The sequence below is a fragment of the Rasamsonia byssochlamydoides genome, assembly GCF_041956645.1.
Source record: "Rasamsonia byssochlamydoides strain NRRL 3658 unplaced genomic scaffold VTN77scaffold_16, whole genome shotgun sequence".
Classification (NCBI taxonomy): domain Eukaryota; kingdom Fungi; phylum Ascomycota; class Eurotiomycetes; order Eurotiales; family Trichocomaceae; genus Rasamsonia; species Rasamsonia byssochlamydoides.
In genome coordinates, this window is record NW_027192399.1 from 212,407 (window position 1) to 233,899 (window position 21,493).

General features: G+C 51.0%; 8 protein-coding genes across 8 annotated transcripts; 5 read left to right on the forward strand and 3 right to left on the reverse strand.

Moving 5' to 3' along the window:
- Window positions 1-222: 222 nt before the first annotated feature.
- Window positions 223-2,447, forward strand: VTN77DRAFT_2077 (uncharacterized protein; the record flags this gene model as incomplete). Its single annotated transcript, XM_069417878.1, has 2 exons — window positions 223-756; window positions 819-2,447. 2 exons carry the CDS (start codon window positions 223-225, stop codon window positions 2,445-2,447), a joined length of 2,163 nt encoding a protein of 720 aa, XP_069279557.1.
- A 1,088-nt stretch (window positions 2,448-3,535) lies between these two features.
- VTN77DRAFT_2078 (uncharacterized protein) lies at window positions 3,536-7,792 on the forward strand (the record flags this gene model as incomplete). Its single annotated transcript, XM_069417879.1, has 11 exons — window positions 3,536-4,366; window positions 4,419-4,607; window positions 4,674-5,145; window positions 5,202-5,326; window positions 5,374-5,445; window positions 5,502-5,726; window positions 5,782-5,885; window positions 5,936-6,194; window positions 6,250-6,392; window positions 6,444-7,042; window positions 7,110-7,792. The coding sequence occupies 11 exons, from the start codon at window positions 3,536-3,538 to the stop codon at window positions 7,790-7,792; spliced, it is 3,702 nt and encodes a 1,233-aa protein (XP_069279558.1).
- An 889-nt stretch (window positions 7,793-8,681) lies between these two features.
- On the reverse strand, window positions 8,682-9,313 carry VTN77DRAFT_2079 (uncharacterized protein; the record flags this gene model as incomplete). The annotated part of the gene is made up of 4 exons (XM_069417880.1): window positions 8,682-8,730; window positions 8,799-8,951; window positions 9,088-9,194; window positions 9,263-9,313. The coding sequence occupies 4 exons, from the start codon at window positions 9,311-9,313 to the stop codon at window positions 8,682-8,684; spliced, it is 360 nt and encodes a 119-aa protein (XP_069279559.1).
- A 202-nt stretch (window positions 9,314-9,515) lies between these two features.
- Window positions 9,516-10,715, forward strand: VTN77DRAFT_2080 (uncharacterized protein; the record flags this gene model as incomplete). The annotated part of the gene is made up of 1 exon (XM_069417882.1): window positions 9,516-10,715. One exon carries the CDS (start codon window positions 9,516-9,518, stop codon window positions 10,713-10,715), a length of 1,200 nt encoding a protein of 399 aa, XP_069279560.1.
- A 626-nt stretch (window positions 10,716-11,341) lies between these two features.
- Window positions 11,342-13,900, forward strand: VTN77DRAFT_2081 (uncharacterized protein; the record flags this gene model as incomplete). Its single annotated transcript, XM_069417883.1, has 3 exons — window positions 11,342-11,360; window positions 11,477-13,029; window positions 13,088-13,900. 3 exons carry the CDS (start codon window positions 11,342-11,344, stop codon window positions 13,898-13,900), a joined length of 2,385 nt encoding a protein of 794 aa, XP_069279561.1.
- Window positions 13,901-14,781: 881 nt separating this feature from the next.
- Window positions 14,782-16,052, reverse strand: VTN77DRAFT_2082 (uncharacterized protein; the record flags this gene model as incomplete). Its single annotated transcript, XM_069417884.1, has 2 exons — window positions 14,782-14,926; window positions 15,019-16,052. The coding sequence occupies 2 exons, from the start codon at window positions 16,050-16,052 to the stop codon at window positions 14,782-14,784; spliced, it is 1,179 nt and encodes a 392-aa protein (XP_069279562.1).
- A 690-nt stretch (window positions 16,053-16,742) lies between these two features.
- VTN77DRAFT_2083 (uncharacterized protein) lies at window positions 16,743-18,415 on the reverse strand (the record flags this gene model as incomplete). The annotated part of the gene is made up of 2 exons (XM_069417885.1): window positions 16,743-18,209; window positions 18,278-18,415. The coding sequence occupies 2 exons, from the start codon at window positions 18,413-18,415 to the stop codon at window positions 16,743-16,745; spliced, it is 1,605 nt and encodes a 534-aa protein (XP_069279563.1).
- Window positions 18,416-18,910: 495 nt separating this feature from the next.
- On the forward strand, window positions 18,911-20,985 carry VTN77DRAFT_2084 (uncharacterized protein; the record flags this gene model as incomplete). The annotated part of the gene is made up of 2 exons (XM_069417886.1): window positions 18,911-19,118; window positions 19,190-20,985. 2 exons carry the CDS (start codon window positions 18,911-18,913, stop codon window positions 20,983-20,985), a joined length of 2,004 nt encoding a protein of 667 aa, XP_069279564.1.
- Between the last annotated feature and the right edge of the window lie 508 nt (window positions 20,986-21,493).

Below are 21,493 nucleotides of genomic sequence, written 5' to 3' on the forward strand. Positions count from 1 at the left end.
CTAACATAGAGAAATCAATCGAGTGTTAGTGGTGTCGTGGGGGCTATTTATATATTATCTCGGCGGATCTAAAGTAACAAGGTTACCAAGGTCCACTGCTTCCCGCATTTCTATTTTCAGTCACCGTTATCTGCTTCAAAGTTATCAATCAAATGCCACTTTAATCCTCGAGACTCACCTTCTGTGACGAGATTGAATGAAAATTTAACTCTCAGAATATTCATGGCAGATCCCGACATCCCGGCTCGGGGTAAGTCAGAGCGGAGTGAGTCTCCTAATGGGCCGCAGAAGGTAGTGCGCAGAAGACAACGTCAGACATTGTCTTGTCTACCCTGCCGTCGACTCAAAGTGAAATGTGATAGACAACAGCCTTGCGGACACTGCATCTGGAGCGAGAGAGCTGCGAGTTGCAGGTATGCACCTTTCCCTCGCAACACGGTGGATTCGAAATCGCCGGCGGATCGATCGCCCAGTGAGGAACAAGTCAAAGCACCGAAGGCGATCACTCCACCAGTTATTCAGCCAAAGCCAAGGCCCTTTTTGCTTCCGAAGAGACCCGAGTCCCTGAATGGGGATTCTGAGGTGCAGTCTCCTTCTGTTTCGGATTCCACTTCGTCGAAAGACTCGGACGTATCGTCAAGGAGAGAAGAAAACCAGAGTAACTTTTTAAATCTCAATGTCGCATGGAAGTCAAAGTTTCGAGGTGCAACTCATTGGTCTAATGTTCTACGCGAGGTGCGTAGTGTTCTACACGATGTACGTGGTTTTGACCATCCCTGACTCCTCCGGTCCGAATTCTAATGCCGAACCATGCACAGTTTGATCCAAGTAAGCCATTTTTCAATGGCACGTACACAGCCAAAGATCCTTGCATCGTGAAGCTGCTTGGCACTACCAGGAGTTATTTCTGCTCATCGGTGCCATCTCTAAATTATCCCCTTGGACTCGGTTATCAGAGCCATTGTCCGGCCAAAGACGAAATTTTGACCTATGTACCTGATCGCACAACTACGGTGTCGCTTATAGAGAACTACCTGCAAACAATTGAACGGACGCATCCACTCTTGCATGTTCCGACCTTTTGGGACGAACTGTCACGGTTCTGGGCGAATCCCGCCGCCGTCGACGATGGCTGGTTAGCTCAGCTACTAGTAATGCTTGCTCTCGGATATGAGGCCAGCGAGGGCGATGATCAGGTTTCAACCTCCAAAGACACGGAGGAAGAGGTGCTGCACAAATTCTTACGCGGAGCGGAAACATGTCTCAAGAGCACGCCTTTCCTGTTCGTCCCCAACCTCACCACCCTGCGAACTCTCTGTATGATGGTTCTTGCCAAGCGGACTACGGCATCGAGCTGTCTCGAATTAGATTCATGTGGTCCCCTCATGGCTACTGTCGTTCGACTCGCGATGTCGATCGGCCTTCACTGTGACCCGCGAGATGATGACAACATATCCCCTTTCGAGAAAGAAATCCGCAGGCGACTCTGGACCACCATCGTGTTCATGGAAATCCAAATGTCGATATCGACGGGCATGCCGCTTCTTCTCCGGTCTTCCGACTTCGATACACGACCTCCGGAAAATATCAACGATGCAGACCTCAGCCCGTCTATCCCGCAGCACCTGTCAATCAGACCGTCGATGGAATACACCGATTCGACATTCCAGATCATTTTAGCGCGATCTTTTGATATAGCGATTGATGCGGTCTCTCGTGCCAACTCTCCAGCTGGCGTCTTTGAATACGACCAGGTGCTTCGCTATGGCGCTGAGATCAAGCAGCTCCTTCACGAAACTTCTCTGGTCTATGACTGGAGCCCTTCAGCGACGAAAGAAGACTGGAAGTATCTTCAGAAATTCACGCTGGAGATCTTTCTCCGCCGGGTACTGCTCGTCCTACATTCATATTACGGCCAGAAGCCAGAAGCGCACCTTCATTATCCGGTATCGTATTGGTCAACCCTGGAATGCTCACTCGCGCTTCTTGTCCTTCAGCGCCAGATGTCCGAGGACCTGAGCAGTCCCAAGACCCGGGTGTGGCTGGCCGAGTTCCTCAAACACGATTTTTATATCGCGACGCTGATCGTGTGTCTCCAAGTGGCACGGAACGACGCTCTCGGGATTGACGAAACCGGGGGGATGCACCATCAGGGTATCGAGATGCCCCCGAGACAGACCATCCTGCAGACGCTGCAATGCTGCCGCGAGATCTGGGCGCGGAGGATCTGTCGCTCGCACTGCCACTTCATGATCCACCTGACAATCGGGCGGCTGATCGCGAAGCTAGAATCACAAGACCAGAAGAAATTTTCATCGCGCCCGGAGCAAATGGTGTTTATGCAGGACAGTCTCGAGGTCTTGAAAAACTGCCAGTGTGGCAATTGCAAGTCCAGGTCTGGAACCATGAAGGATTTCTACCTGAGCCCGATGGGGGTTGGTTCGTAGGAACCAACATTTGTATCCATAGTTACGTGTAAACTCCTCTCCAGAATTTTTTTCTAGGGCGTCAGTATTATATATATTTAATAGCAGTGTGCAGTACTTGTTGTGGGTTGGCATGGAGGTGTTCTGGTCAATATAGTCAGATCCAGCATCTTTCCCTCCTTTTCTGCCTCGTGTAGTGTTCAGGAGGCTCAGGATGGAATATATCAACAATATATTTCCACACACCACTCACGTGTATTCAGAATAGCTGAAGTGAAAATCACAACTGAGCTTGGCGCAAACTCTCTATCCAGATACTGCGCACATGTCAAGTGATCTCAAGGAGTCACCTGATAAGCAAAGAGACCCACACATCACATCACCCCAGACAATCACTGAATATGCCGGGGTAAGACATCAAGAGAAAAGACAACGATTCTGAAGACCATACTCCAGAGTATTCCACAAATAGAATGATCTCACAGCAGGCTGCATCCGTCTGATATAAAATCCAGCGGTGAAATGTGAAACTTATTGACAGGCGGTGTGTTTGTTTGTTGCCTTGTTGCCGTGGCTTGGATTGGGCGGCAAGAGGCGCGTGTTGAAAATTCTCACAAATCACGGTGAGGAAACGAGAGGAAAGCATCCCGACAACCTTACTGCCCGCCCGCGTCAGTCAGCCTCTGCTTAACTAATTATTAAATTATTCATTATTATCTACCGATCTATCTACAGCCTGCACGCGGCAATTTAACGGCAAAAGGGGACAAAAAGATTACGGAATACAACAGGCTAGAAAGCGTCCACTTAAGCATACTCTAGAGCTGTCTAAATAAGAACAGAACCAAGAAAAAGAAAAAGGAAGAAAGAAGAAAAGAGAGGCCGTTCGAATATTCTTCTCTTTAGCAAGTTGGGCACTGCCTGCACGGCTGGCTCCGTCGTGTCCGCTGGCAAAGCTCCCGGTTTGCCTGCACCCAAGATCAGCCTGAACAGGCCGGACTATGACACCGGCCGTGCAGCCCTGCAAAGGAAGTTGTTAGGTTCGTATGATATTTCGGTCTGACTTGAGTTGTGTGTGAGAGAGAAAGAGAGCGGGAAGAAGGCTCACCATGGCCACCAACGGACTAACCGAGGGCGGCATGGCCGACATCATACGAGCCCTGGAACTCTCCCACGACCCAACATCAACAAATGACCTGCGCAGGCAGGCGCTCGCTTTCCTGGAATCGAAGAAAGAGGAGGATTCGGCTGCTCGTAATGGATTCCTGCTGGCGTCTCAGACGGATTATTCGCCCTTGGTCAGGCATTTTGGCCTGACCCTGCTGGACCATGTCCTGCGCCACACCGGTTTCGTGCTTTCTAGCGAGCAGATCTCCGAGCTGAAGGATATGGTGCTGCAGCTGGCAGAATCCATCAGGCCGGAGGATCCAAACTACTATCGCAACAAGATCGCGCAGTTGTGGGCGGAGGTTGCGAAGCGGAGCTGGGGCATCGATTGGCTGGGCATGGACGAATCCCTAGTCAAGCTGTGGAACGCAAGTGTGCTGCACAAGGAGTTTGTGCTCACTGTCTTGGAGACGCTGTCGGAGGATATCTTCTACCGCGAAGATACCGTGTCGTCTCTACGGGGGACCGATCTGAACAGAGCGCTGGTCGAGATTTTCACCCCACTGTCCGTGTTTGAAGAAGTCTATCCGGAGAGAGACCGTCGGGTTGAGCTTCGATATGGGAATGAGGGGTGGCTCGCCAGAACATGCGCTTTCTTAGACAGCTGCCTGGAGAATCTGCAGACTTCACGCGAGGCGAAGGAGTGTACGTTGAAGGCTCTTGCGGTGTTGAGGTCGGTGCTGGTCTGGTCCATTCCAAAGGCTATCATCTCTTGTCAAGCGGTGGCAACGATCTGTCGCACATTGACCTCGCAGATTGAGCAAATTCTACTGGTAAGAATCTTCTTCTCGATGCCATGACAGACAAGAGGCTGAACTTTCCTAGGCTGCCGTTGAAGCCCTTCATTCCTTGTACAGTAGATCCAGCTATGAGATCGAAGAATTCCAACCGTTGGTACTCTTGATGTATCAAACAGATCACCTGACGCTGTTTCAGAAGCTGTTTGAATGGTCTAATGTTGAAGCCACCGACATCGACGAGACGAGATATGCAATATCGAAAAAGTTGTCAGAGGTTAGTACATACTTTACATAATCCTTATTCTTGCACTCCCAGCCCAGACGGCTAAAGGAGATGTAGTTGATGTCCTATGTCGCCGGATTCCTCGAAGAGAAAGGACTCAACCTACAGGCCGCATATGGGGTTGACATACCTCTATTTCTGCAATTCCTGCTCCAGATTCTTCGCCACCAAAGCCTAACGGTGTCGATTCCGGTGCTTCATTCGTGGTCGCGACTCCTGGTGTCGGAGAGAATCGGCAACATGGAAGTGGTCACCCATCTAATTGCGCCCTTGTTAGAGATCTGCACGCAGCGGCTTGTGCGGTGGGAGTCCCTTCCGGAGGAGTCGGAGGATCCGACTGTACTGTTTCTAAATGAAGATATCGATACGATACCCGAGCGGCATGCTTTCGTGGGCAATTATCGCCGATACTGCTCTTCAGTCATTGAGATCATAGTGCAGAAACGACCGCACGATGCTATTCCTCATATCCTTGCTGGAGTTGACCAGATCTTGAATAATTTGTACAGTGGAGTGCCACAATTTAGCGGTACGTTTCTCCCCCTCGAATTGTTTCTAGTGGCTTGTTCTTAACAGGTTGAGCAGTGGAATCCTTTAAAAAATCGTCAATCCCCCTCATGCGTGCGGACACACAATTTGCCGTGGTAGAGGCCACCTTAAAAGGCTACAATAAATGGGTAGCAGCGCTCGGGCGGATGCCTCAACAAGATGTAAGTCATTCCCCTTTTGCTGTTTGTTGGTTACTGACGCACGGCAGGAGCATCAACGGAGAGAATTGGAGAATACTTTGGAAACGTGGGCTCTGAGCCTGATGCAACGAAACTTCGAGGTATGAAATAGTTATACTTGTTTTTGAAATGATAACCCTAGACTGACTGTATACAGGATCCAGTGATGAAGCAGCGAGTCATCAGACTCGTGGTGGATATCTCATCGAGAGCCCTTGACAAAGCACCGAGTTTTGCGCTCAAAGTCCTGGAGCACATATTGATGACGCACGTCGAAGACCATCCGCAATATCCAGCGTATTCGGAAGCGGTGAAGGAATTGCACAGTCTTGCAAGTCACGAGTTGCGCCGACTCTCGATGCGTTACGCGGATTACTTTGCTGTAAGTCTCGTCGGTCAGTCCAGTAGAGAGCATGTGCTAATTTGTGTTTTCCAAGACGTTTTACGATGTGCTCGAGCCCAAAATCAAGGAGATTGCGGCCTCGCATCAGCTGGACGATAAACTCCAGACGGAGTTGAACTCGGTGCTACTGATCATAACGTAAGCATTCAAAGCACCACAGATACGATGTCATCGACTAACTGCCACAGACAACGGGCCAGCAACATCGATCCTTACATCCGCAAGTCGCGGTTACAAGCGTTCATAGAGCCAGTAAGACAGGCATGGCAGAACGAGGAATTCAAACGCATATCCTCGTCATTTAATGGATTCTGCCAACTTCTTGGCGTCGAACGAGTCGGGCCGTATATGCAAGCCAAACAAGCGCAGAAAATAGAAGACTGGTCGACGGTTCCCCTGGATGAGGAAGGGAAGAGAATCCAGGAAGAAATGACGGCCAAGTTTCAAGTATGAAGATTATTCCGGATCCAGATTTTGGAATGGTATTAACCCTGCCTTACAGTTGCTTCCTTTGCGTGGAACGAAAACGCTGCTTGCTGTCTCGACGGAAAAGCTGAAGCGAACTGAACCGGCGTACGAACTGGCATGTGGTCTGTGGCGAGATACCATCCCAACAATTCTTCCGACGTTATTACAGCTCGTCAGGTAAGACCCTCGACCTGTCATATAGTAGTATCTTATTCTAATTCAGCCTAGTCACGCTCATGCCTTCCACAATCCGGCGAACTGGGGCGATCTCTCAGACGACATGCAAGCAGTCGTGGGACGGATCTTGACAGACAGATTTTGGCAAGCGGGTATTTCATCAGGCAGCCGAGATGACTTCTACGCCAAAATCGCCGAGTCACGGTCCAGTCTCGAAGGGTTCGCATCGTCCGTCCGCGGCAAGGTGCGGGCCGTACGGGAGACATGCTACTCGATGCTCTTCAGCATGAGCCGACTGCGTGAATACTTCTATGGATTCGAAGAGCTGCCAGTACCGCTGTCCGAAGCGCTGTTCAAAGATTCGACGCATCTTTCGTCACATCAATTCTCCATACTGTTGAATATCTCCCGCTGCCTGATCGACGATTGCCCCGTGCGATTCCGAAGCCAGTTCCTGCCTCCGATGCTGTCGACTCTGTTCACACAGATCGATAAGAAGGTCACGAACGAGTGGGATAGTATTGAACGGCGGAAGGCTGGCCTAGTGGATGGCGACCTGACGGAGGAGATGAAAGATGAGAGCATCCTTCGCCAATTGACTTATTCTGCGGTGGTCATGGTGGCGAGCTTGCTTGACCCTCAGAGAGGTGGTGAGTTTCTCCTCCCCCCAAAGCAGTAGCAATATTGCTGTGTTCTTCCCTAACACGTATAATCTAGATCCGGACGAAGCAGAAACTGCTGATCCCAGCGTGCCCCAACCCCCTCCCGCCCTCTCCGACTCCATGCGCCACTTCGTCCTATCCAACCCTCCGATCCTGGAACCCGTGATCCTCTTCTGCACGCACGTTCTCCGCATGCGGGACACGCGATGCTGCAGCATCATCACGCGAGTGATCCGGTCGATCCTGCAAGACTTCGCCCCACCACTCAACACGCCAACGGCAGTGACAATCCGGGAATTCATCTCCTCGGAAGTGCTCCGCGCATGCATCGCCTCCGTCCACGAGCCGTACTTCGTCGACATGCAAAAGGATCTCGCGCAGCTGATCTCCTCGATCTGGGTCCTCTACGGGCCCAGCACGTCCACGCCGCGGTCGGTCATGCTCTCTCTGCCAGGTCTGACCGAGGCGCGCGTCGCCAATACGGAAATGGCGCTGATGCGCTCGACCTCTGTGCGGCAGCAGCGCGCCCTGATCCTCGATCTGCTCGACGGCCTCCGCGGCGTGAGCATTGCTGAACAGGGCAAGATCCTAGCCAGTCGCGAGGAGAGGCGCAAGGCACGCAGCGCGATGCAGGCGCGCTACATGACGAATGAGATGGAGGGGCAGGAGAAGACCTCTGTTGAAGTCAATATTGATGATGGGCCGGATTTGGGCGGTGTTGCGGATATGTTTGGTTAGTAATTACCGTACAGTACAGTACATACGTGTAGTTTTTTTTTTTTTCGAGAGGCAGGGAGAGAAGGAACGAAGAGTCGGGACAATCGGTGATAAACAAAGTATGTATGTATCTGTCTACGTATGTATGCATGGCCCGAGTTGCATTGCATTGTTCTGATAAAGCAAAAAAAGAAAAAGAAAGAAAACAAGGGGAAGAAGGGGTAGGAGGAGGCAAGCAGAGTCGTTGCTCCCCACCTTCCATCTCCCATCTCGTGCATTTGCATCTTATCTGTGTGTCGTGTCTTCCGTCTTTGTCCTTGTTCTTTTTCTTTTTCTTTCTTTTTTTTTCTTGTTCTTTTTATTTTTTTTCTTTATTTCTTATTTTTTTTGTTTGTTTAACTGATTTTCCAAGTGAAGGTGCGGGCAGGTGTGGTGTATATCTGATCTCTGTGGGTGAGAGGAGTGGGAGGGATAAATAAAACAATCATCAACGATCATCCTGATATCACATCTCATCACACCACACATTACTTTACATTACTTTCTATCCCAATGGGATTGAATTTGATACCCTTTAATTTAAGATACTGATTCGAAAATGATGAGATCCATGCGCTAGATTCCTTTATTTTTGATCAAAAAACTTTTCAATCAAATTCGTGTTTATTTGTTGATCAGTATATGTACAGAACAAACAGACAGCAACTTCTCCTTCTTACTCCTGGTTCTGGCGCTTTCTTTTTTCCTTTCCTCCCCACGTGCAGTGTACCTTGTCTTCACAGATTGCCCGTAAAACGAGAAAACAAAGGAAAGATGCGGAGGACACGGGAATCAATCAAATCATTGTGTAGAAAATTTTCGAGTTTGCCAGATAGAACTTAAGCAGCTTCTTTCCTTCCTTCCTTCTCGCTTACTGGGTGACCTTGCTGGGAGTGTACGCGAACGTAGGGCGGACGAATCTATCAACGCAAGACATTAATATCGGAATTTTGCGATTGTCATTCAAACGAGTTTGCTTGCTTCATACCTGTCAGAGTTGTACACCTTGGTCTCGGTGCCAAGCAGTTCCTTCTCGCGCGCCTTGTCGGCGAAGTATCGTCGGACCTGGTCACGGTCTTCCTCGGCCTGAAGGAGCGGGATCAGGTGGATCCGCGACCACATCTTCTCTCTTGCAAGTTCACTGTAAAGAAAAATAGCGTCAGCATGTTGAAATTCGTGCATTCCGTGAGGTAGTTACGATGCAATTAGTTCCCTTCGGACCAATTGCAACGATCGCAATTCTGGGACTCGACCGGGCTGATGCGAAGGCGGCATACTATTGTTCACGAATTCCATAGAAGAGCTTGTAGTAGCCATATGCCATGATCAGGTGCATGCCGATGAGATAGTAAACCGGTCTGAAACCGCGGGCAGGCAGGTTACGCTATCGACAGTGGATTAGTGAGACTTCAATTCTTCGTCCAGAGCGCTGTATCCAGTCAACGAACGTACCTTGTACTGGACAGGCATATAGCCCCCAGCGGGGGGCATGTCCTGCGGCATTGTGACGGCTGGTGAGTGATAACTGCGGCCTCAATGTTGGATCGTAGTTGGAGAGATCGGAGCAGTCATGGGAAGTGAAGTCGATCGTCAAGTCACGTGACGTATATGCATTCCGCCCCACGTCATTGGTTGCGGCGCGAAATTCTACAAGAGTTAACTGCTACACCAGTGGAATAAATTATTTCGCAATCAGCTCATAACCATGGAGGAAGAAGAGCGGCCCCGGAAAATGCAGAAGCTTGATCACGATGAATCCAATGATCTGCACTCTCAAGAAGCTGATCCTGTCATGACAGGAGCCATTAACTCTAGCGAGACAGCCGGAGCACCAGACGAAGCTAATACCCCAGCCCAAACAGATGAAGCGGGCGACGCAAATGAGGATGAACATAAAGATGGTGAAAATGGCCAGCTAAAGATGTCGAAGAACCAGCTGAAGAAATTACGGCGGCAGCAAAAGTGGGAAGAAAAAAAGGCGCAGCGCAAGATCTGGCGGAAGGAAAAGCGCATTGCGCGCAGGGAACGAAGGCGAGCAGAGGCTCAAGAGACCGGGAGTGAAAGTTCAAAAGCTCTCCTTACCCCCAAAGAGCGTCAATTACGATCGGTCCTTGTCCCGATTACGCTCGTCATCGACTGCAGTTTCGACGACCTGATGCTGGACAAGGAGCGGACATCGCTCGCGTCGCAGATCACACGATCGTACTCGGACAACTCGCGGGCTCCGTATCGAGGCCACCTCGCCATATCAACCTTCGACAAACTGCTGAAGGAGAGATTTGACACGGTGCTGGGCAAGACGCATGAGCATTGGAAGGGGGTCCATTTCATGCAGGAGGACTTTGTCCACGCTGCAGAGCTCGCTAAAGAGTGGATGACTGGGCCCCAAGGTGGCAAGTTGGAAGGGCCCTTTGCAGACAAGGCAGACACAAAACCAGAAGATGGGGAAATCGTCTATCTGTCTAGCGAAAGCCCATACACGCTGACGGAACTGAAACCGTACAGCACCTACATCATTGGCGGGCTGGTCGATAAGAACAGACACAAGGGGATATGCTACAAGCGTGCGACTGAGCGGGGCATCAAGACCGCGAAGCTTCCCATTGGCGACTACTTGCAGATGTCGACCAGATCTGTGCTCGCGACGAACCACGTGGTGGAGATTATGTTGAAGTGGCTTGAGCTGAGGGATTGGGGAGAAGCCTTTATACAGGTTATGCCGAAGCGGAAAGGCGGTGTTCTCAAGCAGAGAGCTGGTCAGGATGCCAATGAGGCAGATGACCGGTCAGAATCATCTGCTGATGAACAGGAAGCTGAACAGGCTGATGAACAGGCTGCCAATGAAGAGGCTGCCGATGAAAAGGAACCTGCTGACGGGAATGCATCAGAATCAAATGATTCTTGAGCTAGCCGCTGGTAATTCAGCGAGATTATCTGGTTTCACATGCCTTGATGGCACCTCTCTTTGAGATGCTTCATGAGCGACAGTTCCAGTGATTGAGCGAGTCGAAATGCAGCCTCTGTCAATGTCGGTTTGCTAGATCAGGGACTTTGTACTGTATGTACATACATACGGCGGATGAAAGTCGAACCAGATGTATATATGTAAATTTTTCTACAAAGGGAAAAAAAAATAAGACATTTGTAGTCATCTGTTAGTTGCATCCTGTTCGTACCATAGTTCAGATCACATGCACATGCTGAGTCATCAGGCTTCTGTACTCTGTTTGTCTGCCACCAATGCTGCCTCATTATTGGACAGCTTGCGCCACACACCGCCACCGATTAGCCGCCACACCCCGTTTGGGTTCTGCGTCATTGACAGGCGGGGACCCGTTGCTGGACAACGAAAACAACAGGTGCAAACCAAAATAAAAGAAAAAAATTGAGCAGCTTCAGCCTGGTAAGCTCATCATCCTCTTCGGTGATGCCTTCTTCACCATAATCGCTCGCACCTGCCTGTCATTTATTCTCCATCATCTTTACTCCAACCCTGCAGGCTATTGACCGCGACCCAGGGAATCTGCCACCATGTTTATGCTCCGAAACGGTATGTTGTTCTCGCGATGACCCCGCCATCAACCCCTCCATGACAACACCGAACCTTAAACCACAGTTTATTTGGAAGGGATTATCGCTGACATTTTATTCTTTCCTCCTTCACAGTGAGCAAATTCCTCTTCGGGGATACTTCCAAAGAAGCTATCATCGAGATTCCGCAGGGCCAGCTCTACCTGGTCCGTCCGCTGTCGCCGAAGGGTTACTCTGAATTGATCTTCAAAGACGCCGCCGCTACCATTCGACGGACGGGACAAGAATTTCAATACCAACTGGTGGTGCAGAGGGCGTACGAAGAAGGTGAAGAGGAGCTCGCAGAGGAGGAAGACGAACAGGGTGCGACGGGCGCCCTCGACAAGGACGAAAAGGTCTTCCTTCTTGACCAGGCCCTGCACTTCCGCTCTCATGTGAGAGAGGGTGGTGAGAAGGTCCTCGCGTGGAGGGATTTGAGTGGTGACCCGGGCGATCTCTACGAGTTCGTTTGCGATCCGTCTGTCTCGTCAGACAAGGTTGCAACCTTTGAGCTTGCTGCTGTCCAGTGTCAGTACGAGAGGAAGTACCGAAGGAGTGCGCAGAAGGCAACCGAGAAGGAACTGAAGGAGTTCAATTTTGAGGAGGAGAGTCCCATCCCGACAGCCAGTCCTGTTGGTTCCCCAGCCGCGCCGACATCTGGAGAGGCAGCAGCAGCCATGGCAAAGGACGTGGAGTATGCCAAGGCCAAGGGCACATTGAACCCTCCTTCAGGACAGGAGCGCACCGCAGCGCCCCCATCAGCCACTGCTCCAGAAGCGAAAGAGGTTCTGGCAAAGGAGAAGGCAGAGTTGCACCTTTTCGACTTCCCCAGCGGTACATTCATTCTCCAGGATCCCGAAGTGGTTGCCACTGTCTCAGAGATCGGGGACTGGCAGTACTGGCTTCAAATTAGTGGCAAGGATAGAGAATGGCTGGGACAGCCTGTCGTCGCCGATATCAACCCTGTCTTCAACTTCGAGTACCTCTCATTCATCTTCAATCACTACACCGAAGATGGGACCGCCTACTCGTGGCTCCTGCGGTTCAGAGACCAGCCGACAGAAGAGAGGTTCCAGGAAGGTCTGATGCAGGCTCTGTGGGAACAACTGAATGAGATGAAGTGGGTCAAGGTCAAGGAGGATGATAGGGAGTACGTGTTAGATGCTTTCCAAGACCTCACCATGGAGGACTTGCCGCCTGAAGGAGGCGAGACTGCTGAAGAGGAGCAAGAAGAGGAGAAGGAGGAGCAGGAAGAACAAGATGACGGGCAGCGCAGCGAGCATTATGACACAGACGAAGAACAGGACGATGTCGTCACGCGTCCTGATGACGGAAACGTCAACTCGCAGCTTGCGGTTGGCTATAAACACGACAGATCTTTCGTCGTCCGTGGTTCGAAGATTGGTGTTTTCAAACACACCCCCAACAACAATTTGGAGTTCTCGACCAACATCTCGAAGGTGGAGACGCCAAAGGGCAAGCTGTTTAGCCCGAAGAAAGTCATGCTGCACGCTGAAGATTCGAATATGATTCTCCAGAACGAGGCGGAACCAAATTCCCTTTACCGGATGGATCTCGAATACGGAAAGGTCGTTGATGAGTGGAAGGTTCATGACGACATTCCAGTGACTTCGTTTGCTCCTGAGACCGTAAGTAGAGAATTCTTTTACCTGTTTGTGAACTGAAGGAATTGCTAATTTTGGATAGAAATTCTCGCAAATGACCTCGACACAGTCGTTCATCGGTGTGTCCAACAATGCCCTTTATCGGATTGATCCGCGTCTCCCAGGCAACAAATTGGTCGAAGCCAATCTCAAGCAATACGCGAGCAAGAACGATTTCTCTGCGGTGGCCACGACGGAGAAGGGCTACATCGCTGTCGCTTCAAACAAAGGAGATATCCGTCTGTTCGATCGATTGGGAATCAATGCCAAGACACACATCCCGGCTCTTGGAGAACCCATCATCGGTCTGGATGTTTCCGCAGATGGTCGCTGGGTGCTGGCTACTTGCCGGACGTATTTGCTGCTGATTGACGCACTGCAGAAAGACGGCAAGAATGAAGGCAAACTCGGCTTCGAGCGGTCCTTTGCCAAAGACTCCAAGCCTCAGCCTCGTCGTCTGGGTCTGCAGCCTGCACACGTTGCTCAGTTCCAGCACGAAACGAAGCAGCCACTGGCATTCAAGCCGGCACACTTCAACACGGGTATCGACTCGACAGAGACGTCTATCATCACCGCCACCGGTCCATTCATCGTGACCTGGAATCTGAAGAAGGTTCTCGCCGGGAAGAAGGATCCCTACACCATCAAACGATACAGCGAGAACGTCATGGCCGACAACTTCCGGTTCGGCTCCGATAAGAACGTCATCGTCGCGCTGCCGAATGAGGTCAACATGGTGCAGAAGACGGCCTTCAAGAAGCCGACTCGTGAGAGTATTGCTGGGCCGGTGACACCTAGCAGGAGGAGCTTCGCCAGCCGATTGAGCCGGAATGAGATCGTGAACTCTCCATATTAAAGCAAGAACTTGAGTCAGAGTCAGGGCGGATCAGTGAAGGTGATCGGTGTTGGTCGGGCGGCGGATTGGCGGTTGGATTGATGTCGTTTTTCTCGTTTTCTTTTTCCTTTTCTCGATTTCTTCCAGAAGAGTGATGGATGCTCATACCCCTGCTATTTAGCCCCTCATTCGGATTTTTTTTTCCCCTTGATAATTATCTTCGTCGTTTTTTTTTTTTTGATATTATTGTGTTCCTTGATGATATTCACTATTGTACTGTGTACTCGAGTCCCAGGTTATTTCCCCGGGTTATTTCTCCCCAGGTTAGGTTATGTTATGGTATGCTAGGTTCAGTTCAGTTCAGTTCAGTTCCCTCGGTTATCAATGTGATGTGATTCAATTGATCCAATTCTCCTTTATTTTCTTTATATATATATATATATATATATTCTCGGTTTTTTTTTTTATTGGCAATGAATTATGTGAAGAGGGAGGGCAGAAGAGGGGAAATCAGGGTGAGAGTGAAAGTGAGAGCGAGTAGATAGGAATAGGAATAGGAATAACTACCTATGTAGCAAGGTAGATCTACAGCGGACAAGCATCCTCCAATGTAAATAAAACCATAGGGGTTCTTTTTAACTTCCATTCCATTTAAATCACTTGAGCCAAGGAAAAAAAGGTATCATCATTATCATTGCCTAGATAATTAATTATATAAATTCCTTGCTTGCTATCAGCTATCAGTATCAGGTATCAGGTACCAAAACCATAGGATGGGGATATTCGTGTTTTGCATTTCCTTGTTTTGCATTTCATTTTTTTTCCCATTCATTTCATTTTTTTTTTTTCATTCCATTCAATTCATTTAATTTCATTCCATAATTCAAGATTCGATTCAGTAATCAAGCCCCGATGTACCAGACCTCGACGCCCAGAATATCAAATTTCGTGCCCTCGTCCGACAAGGGCTCGTTCCCGAAGGTCAGGCAGGACGAACTGATGCCTTTTTCGACGGAGTCGTCGATCCAGAGGCCGTAGTGGCCGTCCCTGTAGATACGAAGATCAAGCGTTAGTAGCGGTTCTACTTGGTTGGAAGGGTGAATAGATGGTGGATGACGGATGGTGGAGGAATGGCTTACCCTCCGCCTACACTGAGAAATCCAGTTTCGCAAAATATCATGTAGTCGTTTACGCCGCTGTAAGGGAAGGCTTTGAAGCGGATTCGCTCGGGCGTGCTGGTGCCGCTTCTGTCGATGCTGCTTCCTCCTGCGGTCCCGTTGTTGGTTGAGGATGATCCGTTCGCCTCGCCAGGAGGCGCGAGGTGGTCACTGCCGTTCTTTTGGTTGGTGTTCGTCGAACTCCCTCGTAAGGTCGTGCTGCGGACGGCGTGTGTCGTGTCTGCGCTCGGAGGCGGTGGGAGACCAGCTCTCTCGAGCTCTTCGTCTGTCATCATGCGCGGCACGCCACCAGCACCATCTCCAGCACTGTTATTATGATGATGCACAACAGGCGTCGACGGCAACGCGCTCGCCCGCCAGAGGAAGCATTCGCCCGTGCCGTAAAAGTGCGGCGAAGGATGCGGCGGATCAGTCAGATACGCCCCGAAGATCGCTCCCCCCGACGTGTCGCGCACAACCAGCACGTAGCCAGCGCGCTGACTGCGGTGCGAGTACTGCCTGCAGCTCTCGTACAGCGTCGCGAGCGACGAGCCATCCCGCTCCAGGCTGTAGGCCAGCCGCCAGGTGTCGACCAGCTGCAGCCGCGGCGGGACCAGTAGCCGGATCTCCTCTGCCAGAGCGACGGTGAGCAGCTGATGGGTTGTGTCGGCCGTCGACTTGAGCGTCAATGGGGTCAATGGCGGCGGTTGGAAGGGGGAGGCGGTGCGCTTGGGGGTGAAGACTTCGGGGGAGGATGATGAGATCATGCCCGTCGTTTTCTCATGGCGGGGTTGTTGCTGCTGTTGCTTGCTGTTGTTATTATTATTCTTCTTGTCCTGATCCGTCAGCCGCCGGTACAGGCCAGACACCACGCGCGAGACCGGATAGGAGAAGTACGACGCGGCGGAGTGGACATCGGAGAAGGACGTCGATGGCGACAACGTGGTCGGACCTTGCGGCGTTCGAGATCTCGAGGAGCTGGCCGTGGACGTGGACGTGGACTCGGAGGACGACATGCGGCCCAAGATGGGGAGAATTGGGGGTTGTCCACTGGCAAAAGTGATGATGTCGTTGGAAAAAGGACCATCGAATCAGATCATCTGCGGAGGATGAAGTCAATTGTATTTGTTCGGATGGCGAGTGGTAAGCTGGAGTGGCAGCAAGGGCGGCGATATCGATAGATAGCTGAGAGCTCTCCACCAGCACCTCCACTCGATTGAATCAGGCCAACTGTTCTAAATTTATTACATACGTATTGACTACATCAACCAGTCAAGCTTAATTATTTTTGATGGAAAAATCTTTCTCCCATCAAAACTAGTCTCTTTCGACCAGCACGAAAAAAAAATACGTACACAACTCAATTGGTAGTAGCTATTATTCTAGCCCTACAAGATCTAGCCAAGATATCCAACTCTCCTTTGGAAGGAAGGGTCCTGTTCTCAGGTTGCTCTTGCGACCTGACTAATGGAATGATTTGTGATGGATGTACAGTACAGAACTATATTATTATATACACAACGTCTGCTGTGATTATGATCTACATGAAATAAGTCGTACCGTAGCCACATGAAACAAACAAACCATCAATCAAGAACAACGCCCTTTGAACTGCCTGGACTAGATGCATGTTGGACGGAAGCATAACGTCCATTTCAGTCTAGATAGAAGAGAATCTCATGCAGTACGAATCGTGGAAACATAACTCAAGAACGAGAAATCTGACTGACTGCCGGTCGAAGGTCGACCGTCTCAAATTCCAACCCCTGTGCCTCAAACACATGGCCGGGCCGGAGGGCATCCGTGTAAAGATCCCCCTCCGCATGAGGATGAAACAACCCCGTCTGCGTGCAGTTCAAGACCGATTTGAGACCCGGTGGATCGGTGAGTCGAAACACGCCCCAATCGGGAGTCTTGGTCGGCGCACACACAATGGCAATACTCTCGGGCAACATCACTTGATAACCACAGTGGGTGTGCAGGTCTCGCGAGCTCATGAAGCAGGTCTGCGTCGGATGCGTATGGATCCAACCGAGGACCATCAGATCCTCGGAGTCGCAGTAATCAAAGATGGCGGACTCGTTCACCGTCTCGCACGTATCGGACGTCGACTCTTGCTCCGGGATGAGCAGTTTCGAGACGAACAAAGCGTTCGAGATCAGCGTTCCGCAAAGTATGCCACAGGTCTCCAGGTTGCGCCGCGTGTTGGGTGCAGCAATCGACAAGAAATGCGTCCGCAGGGTAGGGGGCAAGAAAACCGTGCGTAAGGGGGTCCCGTTTTCAAGATACGCAGAGGGCTTGAAGGTGTAAGTGGAAGGATTGAGGTCTGACGGTGTCGACTCCGGTTCTTTGATGACTGGTCTCTCTTTACTCGGCACAGGCGGAGCGTTCGGTGACACTTTGCTTGGACGAGGAGGAGGCTCGTCCGACACCGCGGGACGGTCTGGAACAGGCTGTTCTTTCGGGGGAAGCTTAGGAGGTTTTGAAGGCTCTCCTTTATTGGGCCGTGGCGGGGCAATGGCTGGAGAACTGCCATCAAACGGCCTCTGCCGTGGCACACTTGGGTATTTGTAGACGGAGGAGACCCCTGACTGGGTTGATTCCAGTCCAACGTCGATCGAAGGCTGGTCAATATTCATCCGAATCTCCTGGATCCGTCTGCTGAGATCATCTCCGCCGGCTTCTTCCCAGTCACCCCAGGCAGAGATACCAGCCATGCGGCGTCTCCGCTCTTCCTCATGTGATATGCCCGCCTGCCGTGTGGCTCGTCGAGCAGTAGCTCTCCGGCTGATTTCTTTATGTGCCAGCTTAACCGCCAGGTCTCGATTCTCTCCAGCCTCTAGTGGTTCCGGGACACCAGCCAGCGCAGGATCGGACGGCGGACGACCCCGACTGGGCTGGATGTCATCCCGCTGGTAGGTCGTAGGTTTCCGAGACTCGCGCTCTCGCATCAATTGCTTGTAACGCTCATATCGCTTGTTGATCCGCGGTTTGAGAGCCTCCAACTTCTCGATGTTGACTTTAACTTGCTTTTCCGCCTCCAGCAGACTCTTGCGGTTGCTCTCTTCTTTCGCGTCGGGGTGGTTCACAAGATGCACCAGCACGAGCTGGGCATGCCTAAAGAGCAATAGATAGGCCTGCTCATCGTGACCTTCTCTTTCGTAGATTTGTGCCTAGGACAAGTCTGGGTTAGCATAACAATCCTCCTGTACATACAGGATGCAGGGATACCTGAACGAACCTCCTTGACCAGCGTCCTCGCAGTCCTCAGCCAGTATCGAAGTGGGATCAGCGGATTGTATTCGTAATCTTGCGCCATGCGAGCGATCTGCTCGACGTTGTGAGGGGCAGAGGACCCTCGATCCGTAGGCGACGCCATGCTGGAGATAGCACCGTTTCGGCGATCTTTCGCACACAGAAGTCACGGCTGGTTCTTCTTAGAAAGTTGGTCGAATCTAGCGGGTTACCCTCTGGCCATGAACCCGATGGACTGGAGGCAACGGCATTCATGGGGCCTCCCCGGCGGGGCACGTCTCCAGGGTTCTCTGGACACAGGGAGGAATAACAAAGAGAGCAGCGTTCCAGGATCGTCTAGGGACACAGGGCGAGCACATGTTTCTACCACGACGGCATTGATGCGATGCAGCTGTTGGCAAGGATTGTCGAAGTGATCTATCTGATGATGGCCCGCCCCGCCAGAGCTTCGGGCGGCGCTCAATTCTCCGCGAACTCCATTAATAAATTATTAGATTATCTCCGCTCCTTGCTTTTTAAAAAGAGTTGCGCTTTCCGACACCAATCGCCCCCTTCTATTGATGTCTATATCTAGATGCCATTCTTTCGCGGAAGCTTCGATCTTTAATTTGCCTTTTTCATGCGTGCTTTTTTGTTTGATCTGTGTTGCCGGCCTCGTCACGTCGCTGCAGCGCGCTCCTTTGGCCATGGCCACCAATTGCACCAGACTCTTCCTTTTCGAAGGACAGTGACCACGTCGAGCGGATCAACTCTTTTAGAAAAGGTGCAGAAAAGGATTCCGAAATTGCATGCCAGAAGAATCGACATTGTGAGCGAGGAACTCTGTGGTATGCCCCATCAACGGATCTGACTACCTGGTTGATCTGTGGCTGACAGTGCTATATAACCATGACTGTAGATGCTCTCGTCCAGCGACTGTCCCCTTTCCTGACAAAGAATAAACCATGCGACATCCTCGATTTTTGCCCGGGCGTCGGGCTACTCTCGTCGAAGATCCATGACCTTCTGCAACCACGTCGCCATGTGCTCGTGGAAACCAGAGAGAGGGTTTATAAACCCTTTCTCAAGGAATTGACGCGCAAACCATCGGTCCAGCTGGTAAAGCTGGCCACGAAAGCGAGAGAGAGGATCGAGTGGGAGAGTCTGGTGACCGAGCACTTGCCACAGTCGGATCCATCGGAGGAAAGGCGGTTGAGGAATGACAACTTGCTCGTGGTTATGAATTTCACCGACTTAACCTTCAACCGAGCCACCTTCACCCCGTCACGGACATGGACGGCGCTGCTGGAAGATTGCTTGAGACGCACGGGGTTTCACAACTATGGCATGGTACGGGTTCTAGGCATCATGCCGTCGGAAGAAGCAGAATTGCTCATTCCGCGGACAGTTATCGACCGAAAGAAAGCCGCGCTCTTGAGCGAGTCGGTGGCTCTCCACTTAGTCAACGTCGCAGAAACCGGTAGCAACGAGACCTATGTCGGTGTGAGAGAGTGGGAACTCATCACCAAAAGCGCTGCTCGGGCCGGTCAGCGAACGGCCGACGCGAACATAACCACTCCGGAGGGACGTGAACGGCCTTCGATCCCCATGGCCCCGGAGACCGATAAACCCGGATGGATCCAAGTCCCATACGTTCCGCGTGCCAAGGCTGAGGCGCATCAGACCTACCTGGATCTGAAGGAGGAAGTTGAGCAACTCGAGAGCCAACCTAGTACTCGTCGCCAACAACATTTGAAAAAGTTACGATTAGATCTGATCAAACGTCGGGCTCAGGTCAACCAAGATAACCGACTGTGGTACCAACGGCTTCAGTGGGCTGACAGGCAGTCGGCCATTGATTCCCTTGAGACAGCTCTGGCTCAGGCAGTGGCGGATCCGGCAGCAGACCTGCAGGAAGTCCACGAGTTGGGTTCTCGTCTGGCCAGCATGAGGGCGGAATACGCCGAGCAGATATCGAAGGAGAGCCTAAACATCGCTAGTCAGATCGACTTGTTGACGGACAACCGGCGAGCTGCCCTTCGCACGGGGAATCTGGATGACGCGGTCCTCCCTTGGGACCGGCGCCCGTTCGAGCCGCTGCACATCATCAAAAGTGAGGACCTCTGGCCTGATACCAAGGACTGTGCCATTATCTATTTCGAACCGGACCCTGACTCGTCCACTGTGCAACTCGTCAACGATCCCGCGGGGCGGCCTCAACACCGCCAAATCGATCTCTTCGTCGCCATTATCTCCGCTCTGGGACTCCGTGCAAACGACTCCGTTGCCGACATCGTCGAAAGGATGTTTCCGCAACGGTCAGCGGTCGAGATCATCAAAGCGGTCCCGAGCCTGTTTCCCCATGTGCCCAAGCGGCTGACCTCCGATTATCTGTCTCTAGTAGCGGCGGCTGCCGGGATAAAGAAGAGGGGGAGGCCACGCAGAAAAGTTACAAAAGATTCAGCGCCTACAGCAATAACCGCGCTCCCCTTGGAAGACAGATTCGAATACGACCTCAGCGGCGTCCGCCTGCGCGCGCTGCCCATCTCCGTGATCACGGACTTGGTGCGCGAGTACATCAACTGGCCTCTCAGGCCGCAGTCGGCCATGCAGGTGCACCGCAATCTGGGCGGTTCCATCACCGCGTTCAACAGTGCCTCCATGTCTTTCGATTTCCAGGCGGGTAAAGCGGCTGGTAAAGTCCAGAATCTATAGTTTAACTATAGACTAGACTGTAGACTAGACCATAGACTTTCTCGACTGTATCGACTGTATCGACTATAGATGGGACTAATGAGATATGTCACATCTTCTGTTGACATACAGGTCTTGTTCCATTGATGAATGACATGACTGAATGTATGTATGTATGTACAGTACCCCTTTTTCTTTCCCACATGGGCGTTTTGTTTCGGCGATGATGTATGATATAATAAATCACAACCCGTTTTTGATCAAAATAGATATGTATCAGCCCTTCTCTTTAGTAGAAATGAAAAGGAATCAATAAATCAATCATCCTTGAGAGAGTACCTTGTAACTAAGAACATTGCTCCTTTTTTTTTGGTTAAGGGATATATTATTTATTTCTTGTTTGATCAGGCACAGTATTATATATAACAACAGGTCAAATAAGTATAATCAATTAAAAAAAGAAGAAGGTATCAAATCAATCCAGTCCATTCCACCTACTTCCCTACTTCCTTAATTACCACCCCCCCTA